Source organism: Theropithecus gelada, chromosome 10 (assembly GCF_003255815.1).
Source record: "Theropithecus gelada isolate Dixy chromosome 10, Tgel_1.0, whole genome shotgun sequence".
NCBI lineage: Eukaryota > Metazoa > Chordata > Mammalia > Primates > Cercopithecidae > Theropithecus > Theropithecus gelada.
Window position 1 is genome coordinate 33,280,569 of NC_037678.1, and position 12,191 is coordinate 33,292,759.

The 12,191-nt window shown below is 46.4% G+C and overlaps 1 protein-coding gene across 4 annotated transcripts in view; it reads left to right on the forward strand.

Moving 5' to 3' along the window:
* PI4KA (phosphatidylinositol 4-kinase alpha) overlaps positions 1–12,191 on the forward strand; it is a 143,241-nt gene that overhangs the window by 50,617 nt on the left and 80,433 nt on the right. For all 4 annotated transcript variants that reach the window (XR_003121442.1, XM_025398768.1, XM_025398770.1 and 1 more), the window contains 5 exons: positions 1,466–1,561; positions 1,955–2,138; positions 2,535–2,638; positions 4,877–5,045; positions 7,969–8,019. Coding sequence is in view for 3 of the 4 variants with exons in the window: in XM_025398768.1 (XP_025254553.1) it covers positions 1,466–1,561; positions 1,955–2,138; positions 2,535–2,638; positions 4,877–5,045; positions 7,969–8,019 (604 nt within the window). In the remaining variant the exon portion in view is untranslated. The remainder of the gene's footprint in view (positions 1–1,465; positions 1,562–1,954; positions 2,139–2,534; positions 2,639–4,876; positions 5,046–7,968; positions 8,020–12,191) is intronic.

Genomic DNA, 12,191 nt, shown 5'->3' on the forward strand with positions numbered 1-12,191 from the left:
CTTTTTTTTTTTTTTTTTTAAAAAAAAAAACAGAGTCTTGGGCTGGGCGCGGTGGCTCAAGCCTGTAATCCCAGCACTTTGGGAGGCCAAGATGGGCGGATCATAAGGTCAGGAGATCAAGATCATCCTGGCTAACCCGGTGAAACCCTGTCTCTACTAAAAAATACAAAAAATTAGCCGGGCGAGGTGGTGGGCGCCTGTAGTCCCAGCTACTCGGGAGGCTGAGGCAGGAGAATGGCGTAAACCAGGGAGGCGGAGCTTGCAGTGAGCTGAGATTGTGCCACTGCACTCCAGCCTGGGTGACAGAGCGAGACTCTGTCTCAAAAAAAAAAAACGGAGTCTTGCTTTGTCACCCACGCTGGAGTACAGTGACCTGGTCTCGGCTCACTGCAAGCTCCACCTCCCGGGTTCACACCATTCTCCTGCCTCAGCCTCCCGAGTAGCTGGGACTACAGGTGCCCGCCACCACGCCTGGCTAATTTTTTTGGTTTTTTTTGTGTGTTTTTTTTTTTTTTTTTTTTTTTTTTTTTTTTTTTGTAGAGATGGGGTTTCACCATGTTAGCCAGGATGGTCTCAATCTCTTGACCTCGTGATCTGCCCACCTCTGCCTCCCAAAGTGCTGGGATTACAGGCGTGAGCCACCGCACTTGGCTAAAAAATTCTTACTAGAGAAAAATTGTAATGTATAGAAAAGTAAAAAGACAAAGATTACCCATTAGCTCACCATCCAGAGTAACGTATCATCATATTTTCTTTACCTTGTTTTCTGTGGAATATTTAATATAAATGTGAGGGTTTTAAATATGATCAGGTACCCCTTGCTGCCCAGACTCCTGCACTGTGGACTCTTGTTCTTCCAACTTGGGAGCCAAATACAGTCTGATTCCATGCAAATGCCTCTTTGCCTGGATTCTGGTTCCTCGCCCTTGGAAGCTAAATCAGGATGGCTGCTTGTCTGTCAGACTCAAACTGTTCTCTAAACTCTGGCCCAGGAGCCAAACAGATGTGGAGAGCTAGGACATCTTACAAGATTTTATGTTTTTAGGGGCTTTAAATTTTTCTCCTTTTCCCTATAACGTAAATGTTTCTCCTTACCATGAAAACCTTGGTATGTAATTGTGATGTTTCCTCTGCTATCTTGGGACCATTTGTCTTTTCAATCAGTCTCTGTGACCTTAAGGAACAGTACAAGGGATTGAAATTGGAATTAGAGTGAGCATGATATTCCAAAGGAAACTGTTCTGGGCAAAATAATGAAATTATTGTTTCTGACTGAGATATTTATCAAGTGGGCAAAATCTGGAGTAATTCTTTGAATTCATTCTGTGTTATGACCTCCAATTTTGGGGGAAGAAAATTTGAGCAGTTCTTTAAACTTTGTAGGCCTAAGGAAGGAAAAATTTAAAAACAAAAAACCTATCTTGTTTTGATGCCTCAATGCCACATGGGTTTTCTTGCTCCTCAGGTGCCTGAAGGCTGGATTGACGGTGGACCCAGTGATCGTGGAGGCATTCTTGGCCAGCCTGTCCAACCGGCTCTACATCTCTCAGGAGAGTGACAAGTACGCCCCCATTCCTGTCTCTCAGAGACAACCCATTGTTCTCAGCAGGCTTGTGTGGGGCACCTGGCATTGTGCGTATGGATGCGTCTGTCCTTATCTCCTTGCCTCAGAGCATAGGCATGCATCAGGGTTGTCACAAGATTTAAGGTGAAGTCCACCTTGGAACGTACTTCCTGGACCACTGTGTGGAAGTCGAGAAAGATCTTTGTCATCCAGCCTAGTACCTGGGGCTTGCCTTTCTGCCGGTGGTTAAAATCCTGGACTGTCAGTTTCAGATGAATACTTCATCAAGACTGTTAGGAAATTAAGGTCTAGATTGTAGTCTCTGGGTACTGTTTCACTACTGCATGCTGGAGGACTGTTGCTAGGGCGCTTCTGTTCTTCCTTCTGTAGGGATGCTCACTTGATTCCCGACCACACAATCCGAGCCTTGGGACACATCGCGGTGGCCTTGAGGGACACCCCGAAGGTCATGGAGCCCATTCTGCAGATCCTGCAGCAGAAATTCTGCCAACCACCCTCCCCTCTCGATGTGCTGATTATTGACCAGCTGGGCTGCCTGGTTATCACCGGAAATGTAAGGGAGGCCAGAGCCGGGACACCACTAACCCTGTTACATTACAAGCTACATTAAACTCTTGACTGTAAGGGATGTGCAAATACAGATTAAATATACCTTGCAGATGAGCTAAATGCTGACAACTGTTTTAATACTGAGTAGTAAGAATAGTATAAAGTGCTATGAGTGCTGGGGAAAAAGAGGTTTAATTTCTTGTCAGTGTATTTTAACAGAATATTTGAATCTAAGCCATGTTCCTTTTAGCTTTTAATTTGAGGTTTGATTAAAGCTTTAGAAATGGATGATCTTTGAGCTGTTGTGCCCCATGATTCCAGAGCTTTCCCTCTGGGTGATGACAGGAGGGGCCTCATGAGGGCATCCTGCATGGTGACAGTGCCCCTCGCTCTCTCCTAGCAATACATCTATCAGGAAGTGTGGAACCTCTTCCAGCAGATCAGTGTGAAGGCCAGCTCTGTTGTATACTCAGCCACCAAAGATTACAAGGACCACGGCTACAGGTAACTGGACTTCATTGTCACTTTTTTATCATGACAGTATTTAATTTACTTTGAAAATGGGAGGTTTGTGAATTTGTCTCTTAAATAAACTCTTCTTACAAGAACACTATATGCTACAGATCAATGCACACATAAGGGGGGAAATGAAAACCCGATGTGCCCCCCGCAGAGGTGACCATCAAGCATCTCAGCGCACGAGATCTCAGCTCCTGCCTCTCCTTCTGATCGGGCCCATGCTGCACATGCAGCTAACCTGCTTTTTTATGGGGCAGCACATCAGCCACACCGTGAATGATCCTGCACAGGTTGCCTTTAGAGGTTGCGGAGCGTCCCATCCTGTAGCAGAACCGAGATTTAACCAGCCAGTCCCTAGTTTGGATTTTAGGTTGTCTTCCAGTTTTCCCACTAATAAATGCAGCATTGACAGCCTAACAGCTACATATCTCTGAGCATCTTTGATGCTTTCTGTGGGTTAGATTCAGAGAAGTAGGATTTTGGGTCCAAGGAAGTAGGTGTTAAATGTCTTTGAACATTTGATACTTGTATAAAGTCTGACCAGTTTTCCCTGACAGACGGAGAGATGCCTCTTGGCTATTCCTTACCCTCCTCTAGGAATGCCTTAAGGACAGGGACATGTTCATCCATGTTTGGAAGAGAGGGAAGGGGAGAGGTGAAGTCAGATGAGGACAGGAGGCTGGGGAGGGAAGAAGAGAGCCCTTTTGCAGGCGTTACTCTTCTTGACCTCCAGGCTCCTCCCTTCTGACTGTGAAGTCCAGTCTCTCCATGTCAGTTTAGTGGGTGGGAGTGCAGCTTTGGAGCCATGCCATGTGGCTGCATGACTTCAGAAAATGCTGAACCTCTCTGTGTCTCAGTTTCCTTATCTGCCAAATGAGAACCTGCCTGCAGTTGGGAATGAGACTGCGTACGTTAAAGTTCTCAATCAATAGAGCTGTCTCTCACATCGATACTACTTCATTGCCTTCTTGCTGCCACCGTCATGAGCCCAGGCTGCTAGAACAGCCTGAAGACTGGATTGGGGATGGGGTCAGGCTCTCCTTTCCTTCTTCCTCTGTCCCATTCTTTGCCGTGGAACCTGCACACAGGCTAACACGTTGCTTCCTTGTGCCTGTGTGACTGCTGGGCCCTTTCTCCAGGGGCCTCCTCAGCTGCCTCCCCGGTTGCCTTTGCCCCCACCCCTCCTAGATGTTCTGCCACGCCTTACCGTGAGTGTGTAGCATCTGCCAGTCTTCATCCTTCCATTTCTTCAGTTCTGGCTTAGCTTGCCTCTCTTTCCATAAAGCCTTTTCTCATATTGCCACCAAAAATGATTTGTCCTCTTCCTCACCAGCAGAAGCATTTACTGCCCTTTGTTTGCCGTTGACCTACCAGGTGTTACCTAACTGCAGTGCCTTTTGCTGTGGCTGCTGTTGCTCTGGGATTTCTTAGTGGGGCAGACGACATGCTCAGTGCTTCGCATGGTGTTTCACTCTTCCCATGATCCTACGAAGAGGAATTATTATCCTTGTTTTACTTAGGAAGAAATTGAGGCTCAAAGACTTAAGAGACTTACCCAAGGTCGTGCCGCTTGGACGTGACAGAGTCTGGCAGTCTCCAGGGCCACAGAAGCCTGGTTGGCTTCAGTGGCTCAGGTTTTTGGCCAAAGGGGCAATGTCAGCTTCACATCCGGTGTTTACATGGGGCCAGCCAGGATCCTGAGGCAGGACCCTGGAACACTTCCTGAGCATTCGATGTGAAAAAATGCTGACATCAGCTCCAAGGTGGAGGCAGCGTTAGGGAGAAGCTGGTCATGAAGTGAAAGTTCTGTGGGTGGTAAATGATGCATTAAGGCTCTTGGTGATTTGTGGGGGGAAAGCAAGATCCAACCTGGAATGCCTGGGAATGGGCCCTTTCGTTTTCAGCCCTGAGGGAAGTGTCCTGAGACCCTCACAGGTCCCCAGTGTTGCAGATGCCTGGAACTTAGTCTCCTGGAGGTCCTTACTACATCTCAGGAGAAAGGGTTACAGTCATTTCTGCAGCAGTTGAGTTTCTTTTACGGGCTGTTTTTCACAGATGACGTGTCTTTCTCCACTTGAGATTCCTTTGGTTTACAGACACTGGGAGGAGTGTGCTAAGGCAGGCTGGGCCTGGCCCGCTCAGCTCTCCTCACCCCTGCAGTGCTGTCCCTTGGGGATGGTTGAGGGCATGGCAGTGGCTGTTATTTTACTCTTTCTTTTTCAGGCATTGCTCCCTGGCAGTGATTAATGCCCTGGCCAACATTGCGGCCAACATCCAAGACGAGCACCTGGTGGATGAGCTGCTCATGAACCTGCTGGAACTGTTTGTGCAGCTGGGGCTGGAGGGGAAGCGAGCCAGCGAGAGGGCAAGCGAGAAGGGCCCTGCCCTGAAGGTAGGAAGGAGGATGGCTGTGCCTTCCCCATCAGTGTCCCATCCCTGCTGGCCAAGGCTTAGTCTCCAGGCACCATCTTGGTTGGAATATGGCACTTTCTTTGTTGAGTGATTTAAATGTGCCTGGTAGAATGCAAGTAAGAAGGGGTGGGGTTCTTTCTCAAGGATGCTGGCAGGGATGGGGGAGAGGGCAGCTTTCTCACTGAGTTATATCCAGCTCATGGTAGCTGCCTTCCCCATCCCAGACATGACAACAGTCTAGCCTCAGCTCCCCATGGGCCCCTCTCTCTCTCCTTGCCTTCTTCATGAAGCCCGGGGTGGTAGCTGGGCCTAGGAGGACTTTAAGGGCCCATCATCAGAACACAGCGGCAACATGAGAAGGGCCAGAGTTCACCTAATCTCAGGCCACCCAAGGAAGACAGGTCCACTGAGACAAACAAATGTCCTGTCTTGAATGCCCAAATACATTTGTGGTGGGGCCGAGGCAGGTGAGGCCTCTTCTTCCGTAACTCCCCAGTAGCATGTCACGTGGGCACCGGTCCCTCTACCATGTTAGGAATAATGCTTAAAATGTTAAGGAAATTGAATATTTGAACAAAAGATGTTTAGTAAAGCAATGTTATTTTTGTGTAGAGGGTGTCTTTTTGGCTAGTTGTTAGGAGAGCATATTTGAATAAAGAGCATGAGAATTTTTATTTTTGACGCAAGTTTTGTTTTTGTATTTTTTTATTGACTGGGGTTGGGTCATATAGTTTAAACTAATTTTGGTTGGCTAAACATTTGATTTTTTTAAATAGAGTGGGTATGTAAAAAAAAGTGGAGAGAAAAGGGAGGGGGGGGTTTGTAATGAGCTAGAAAGCTGGTTTTTTTTTTTTGTAAGGAAAGGAATGTGAGTTGGTATTGATAACGCTTGGTACTGAGGCATATTTAGGCATTTAATAAAGGCAAAAAGAAAAAGAAGAAAAAGTGTGGGGTACTATAAATTAAAAAATAAAAGATTGATCAGATTATTTAAAGAAAAACCCCATTATATCCCACAACCATATCTCTGTTTCCACCCTGTTTTGTCATTTCCTCTCCCTTCCCTTCCTTCCTTCCCCTTCCCCTAGACAGCTATTGTTTACCTACTCTCTGCCAGCTACTGTCCTAGGTCAGAGGTCAGCCCACTTTTTCTGTAAAGGGCCAGAGTATAAATATTTTACGCTTTGCAGGCCGTACAGCCTCTGTTGTAACTGCTCAACTCAACTCTTCTATGGTTACCTGTTTGTGAACGAACAGGTGTGACTGGGCTCCTATAAAATTGTATTTGCAAGAACAGGCGTTGGGTTGGATTTGGTCCATGGGCCATAGTTTACCAGCCCTTGCTCTAGATGAGGGTGTTACAGAAGTGAACGAGACAGACAGGGTCGTCTCTGACTGTGGGGCTTAGTGGGAGAGTGAAAAAGGGCAGTGTAGTGAGGGGCACTTTAGATTGGGCTGGTTGAGAAGGCCTCTCTGAAGAGTGACATCTGAGATGACAGCTGCATGGAGGAGTCCCCCTGTGAAAGTCTCAGTCAAGAGGGAGTGGCTGGTGCAAGCAGGGATCCTAAGACTCTTGTCCCTAATTCGGCCTTGCTATGCCGGGCCCTCCGACAGTGATGTGGCTGAATAACTTCCCAAGTCTCCCAGCGGGGTACACAGCTCGGACCACCTCAGTGCACAGGAAAGAAACATGTCCTGCATGTCTAGCGGGACCTTAGGCATCAGGATAAGAGGAGGGTGCTGATGATACAAGGTGGTGCTGCGCACCTGAGAAAGCAGAGGCTGTAACCTGCCTGAGGGGTGTTTCAGGAGCCTGCTCTCCCCTGGAAATTGGACCTCAGTGCTTCACCTTGTGGAGGACAAGAAGCTGTAATTATAAATTAAACTAAGATCTGTGGATTGTTCTCCATCATCACGCAGCCCTTAGGCTATCGGTTTCCCAGAGGGGACCAGGCAAGGCCACCCTTGTGGCCCCCAGCCCAGGGAAACCAGCTTGGCATTCTTTGTAAATTTTCAAAAAAATTTTTGTGGGTACATAGTAGGTGTATATATTTACAGCTTGGCATTCTGTCCCCACCACTGCAGTGCTGTGTGGCTTTGGCAAGCTACTGAGACCTCCCATGAATCTCCCCAGAAGTTAGTGCATGTGAAGCACTCAGCGCATGTGAAGCACTCAGCACGTGCCTGGCTGCAGTGGATGCTCAGGGTCTTCAGCTGCTGTCGTTATTATAGGTTAAGAGCATAAATCACGTCGGCTTAGGCCAGTGCTTCCAGAATTTTTACTAATCACTGTGTACTGAAGATTAGCTACATTTGTGTGTCTAGCCAGGGAGTCTTTTATTGTTAAGTAACCCCCCACAATTTCCCTAGCTTGCAAAGAATATATGTTTATTTTAGAAAAGATACGGAAACCTATAAATAGTAAAGTAAAAAGCACTTATTTCTTGACTGAGATGACATAATCATTACTAACACTTTGACAGATTTCTTCCTAGCTTTTTTATGCTATGTATTTATTACATAATTGGGATTAAATCATAGCACAGTTTTAAATCTTGCCTTTTTTTTCATTTGACATGTGCTGTGGGCTCTTTCCATGGTGACTAAATGCTTTTCAGAAAGTTGTATTTTAAATGGCTGTGTCATATCTAATTATGCAGAAGTGCCATGATTTATGTAATCATTTATGTAACCATGGTTTATTTTTCACATTTGTTTTCATTTTTTGCTGTTAAAATTATGCTGGATGAGCATCTCTATGCCTCTCTCTGCATACCTCTCATCATTTCTCTTAGATTAAGACATTCCAGGTTTACATAACACTATGTTGTATCTTGTGTGTTTTTTTTTTTAAATAAAAGAAACACATACTCTTTAATGACAACAATTCTGTTCTTTTCTAGGCTTCTAGCAGCGCAGGGAACTTGGGAGTACTCATTCCTGTAATAGCTGTGGTGAGTATTCATTAATTGAATGATGAAACTGCAGATACTGTGTGCATGCTTTGAGTCTTGCCTGGTGACGCATAGTAAATTTCTTAGAAAGGTGCAGTGTTGAGGCCCCTGTGCCTCTAGATGTGACTGCTTTAGCCATCACCAGCTCTTCCATGACAGCCCTGTAGGTGTGTCCACCGTGAGACACTCTTCACTCCCTTTCTCCATGCCCTGCCCGAACCCCCTCAACCAATTGACAAGGTCACTTGCTTTGGTTCCCTTCTGTGTGGCTCCTAGGTCCTAAATTTGACTCCACTTTCATCCTGTGTCTCATGCCCTCGTGACTGATGGTGGGCCAGCTCCCTGCTTCCATCCCTTCCTTGGATCCTTCCTGCAAGTGCAGGCCTGGAAGCCTCTTGTTGGTGCTCAGGCCTCGGAGCTGTGGCCCCAGTCTCCTCCAGGGGGCGTTGTTGGCATGGCGGGCACAGTCCCTGCCTCCTGTGCGGCACCATCATGTTGGAGAGCCTGTTTCCGTCCTGTCCTGTCCCAGCCTAGGTCTGCTTCTTCCCAGATGACTTGTAGAAGTTGTTTTTCCCTTTCTTCGTCACTGCTAGCTGCAAGTCCTAAGCCCAACACCTATGTTCCAGTATTTATTTTCATTCCATATTCTCTCCCTTCCATTTAATCGACCTTCTAGGCCATCCCTTGTGTCTGCCTTACAGTGCCTTCCCCCCTCCTCACCCCCTAGTAGTTCAAGTCTTGAGCACTTACATGTGTCCCCCTTCAACTTGTACACCAGAGGGTTGGGATTGGTGGCAGAACTGCTAGGGCAGCCTAGGGACGTGGAGGTCAGGCAGACAGGTGGCATTGCAGGCAGAGAGAGGCACTTCTCCTGGTCTCAGTGAAGTGGTTCCCCTGCTCACACCATCTGAGTGTTCATCATTATTCCCAGCCTGGGGACTTCTAGGGTGTCCAGTTTTGGCTGGCCGAGGTAGATGAAAAATAGTAACTGACTGGTCTGCCATTATTTATCTTTAGTAGTAAAATGTTATGTGTCGCGTGGTATTTATTTGTTTTTATTTTTTATTATATTGTATTTTATTTTTTATTTTTGAGACAGATTCTCACTGTGTCACCCAGGCTGGAATGCAGTGGTGCGACCTCGGCTAACTGCAATCTCCACCTCCCGGGTTCAAGCAATTGTCATGCCTTAGTCTCCCGAGTAGCTGGGACTACAGTCACGCCCCACCACGCATGGCTAATTTTTGTATTTTTAGTAGAGACGGGGTTTCACCTTGTTGGCCAGGCTGATCTTGAACTCCTGGCCTCTAGTGATCCACCCGTCTTGGCCTCCCAAAGTATTGGGATTACAGGTGTGAGCTGCCGCGCCTGGCCTGCCATGGTATTTTTCGTGGACGTCCCCATTGGTTGATTTTTTTTTTTTTTTTTGAGACAGGGTCTCACTCTGGCATCTAGATTGGAGTGCAGTGGCACGATATCAGCTCACTGCAGCCTGGACCTCTGGAGCTCAAGCAATCTTCCCACCTCAGCCTTCCAAGTAGCTGGGACTACGGGTGCACATCACCATTCTCAGCTACTTTTTCTATTTTTTTGTAGAGATGGGGTTTTCCATGTCACCCAGGCTGGTCTCAAACTTCTGAGCTCAAGTGATCTGCCCACTTCAGCCTCCCATAGCGCTGGGATTACAGGTGTGAACCACCATGCCTGGCCCCATTGGTTGATTTTTCAAAACAGAAATTTTCCCACTGTATAGTTAATGTTGACTAGTGTATGCTTGTGTGTTTAAAGTGCTGTTGTATGTGGGCCTTTTATCTGACCTGGAAGAAAAAGTAAGGGACATGAAGCCCAAGGCACTCCTTGGCAGCAGGCTCTGCAGGAGAGCAAGTTTTAGGCAGACAGGGAGGATGCTTGGGGCAACACTAAAATCAGTGAGTTCCAGGATCTTTGACCATCAGAGTTTGATGACCTGTATTCTTGTGAGCTTTCAAATATGTTGAGCAGTTGTCATTTAGAGCTTAATATATGCATAGTGGAAATCTGTCAGGCACTTTGCACTTTTGGGAAGCAGTGAGTGGTGAGGTTGGTTGAAATTACGTGAATTTGAGGGTCACAGGGTTCCAAGTTGGACTCCTGGTCCTGCATGTGAGACTGTGTGTGAGCCTTGGCTTCTCCAGGCTGCTGGGGTGGGTGGTACAGGCAGAACTGTTGTCTGTGGTAGCTTAGCACATGCTCACTTAAATACTCCCCTGATGTGACCTTTTACATGAGTAGAATAAGTGTATTTTTAGTGAAAGTTAATGGTTATATTATGGGGGAGGAAACAAATATTTGATTTTATTGCTCAATAAAGAGCACAGAGATCATGGGTTCTTGCATTTACTTTATGGTTACCCCTTGAACCTTCTGGAATAAACTAATTTCCGGAGGTGGTTTTTTGTTGTTGTTGTTGTTTGTGTGTTTTTGTTTTTTGTTTGTGTTTTGTGAGACACTATCTCACTCTGTCACCCAGGCTGAAGTGCAGTGGCACGATCTTGGCTCACTGCAGCCTCCATCTCCTGGGTTCAAGCGATTATCCTACCTCAGCCTTCCACGCAGCTGGAATTACAGGTGTGCGCCACTATGCACGGCTAATTTTTGTATTTTTAGTAGAAATCGGTTTTTGCCATGTTCACCAGGCTGGTCTCAAACTCCTGGTTTCCAGTGATCCACCCGCCTCAGCCTCCCAAAGGGCTGGGATTACAGGTGTGAGCCACCATGCCTGGCCTACTTATTTTACTTTTTAAAAGAAAGATATACTCTATTTTGGACCTTTGATGGCACAGTATCTCAGATTACTCTGTTGAATGGAAGTACCAGTGGATTTGGGGCAGGAAGCCTGGGTTTTGGCCCTAATGCAGCTTTTCTCAGTGACTTTGAGGGAGTTGCTAGGAAGCTGGGTCGTACAATCTCTGAGGCTCCTTCCTGGCTAGGTTTGGTGATCTTTGCACTGCGACTTTGTGAATAATATTTCTTCAGAGATGTCATTGATTAAATTACTTCAGTTGTTATTTAGCTTGTTAAATGTTTTGAATGCTATCTAATGCTTAGAGACCTAGTTGTTCCACAGTCATATAATAGTGATTTAATAAGATGCACCTCCTTCTGGAAAAACATTCATGTATTTTGCTGAGAGCAAGCTTACTTGTGTCACTGGTCACTTTTGTGGCCTTGGAAGGGTTACTTATTTTCTCAGTGCCTGCAAAACCAGGTGTGTGTGGATTAACATGTTTTAGGTCACAGAGAACCTTTTTGAAAACTGTGCATTCTCCGTGGAAATCTGTATTATTCTCAAGACTTTACACGTAACTTCAGGAAGTTAAATGGAAACAATCTACCCAAGGCTCCCCAGTTAGGAAGGCCTGGCTTACGTACGCTCTTAGATTGAGAGTAACGTTATACCCTTTCCTAGTTCTTGCTAAACACCAAACAGTGATCTAAATGCTTTCCAGGCCAGGCATGGTGGCTCACACATGTAATCCCAACACTTTGGGAGGCCGAGGTGGGCAGATCACCTGAAGTCAGGAGTTCGAGACCAGCCTGTCCAACATGGTGAAACCCCATCTCTGCTAAAAATATAAAAATTAGCCAGGTGTGGTGGCACATGCCTGTAGTCCCAGCTACTCAGGAGGCTCAGGCAGGAGAATTGCTTGAACCCAGGAGGCGGAGGTTGCAGTGAGCCAGGATTGTGCCATTGCACTCCAGCCTGAGCAACAGAGCGAGACTGTCTCAAAAAAAAAAAAAAAGAATAAATAAATAAATGCTTTCCAGACATTAATTTGATTAATCCTCACAGCAATCCCTCAAGATAAGTGCTGCTGGTCTCCCCATTTTACAGAGGAGGATACTGAGGCACAGAACCTGCTACTAGAGTTTCATAGCTACTAGATATCAGAGCCAGGATTCCAACCAGGCAGCCTGGCTTAAAGCCTATGCTCTGAATGAATACTCTCCTGCTTTGAGTAACAGATGGGCTAATTTCTGTAAGAGGGGATCTGAGAGATTCTGAGTGGGTGTATGTGAACAAAATATATTGAGACGGGGGCTTCTGGATGCTCAAGAGTGTGGAGGACTCCACTCTGGCTGTAGCAGAGATGGTGCTGGGTGAGCAGAAGTGACCACTGCCTTTCTGGGTA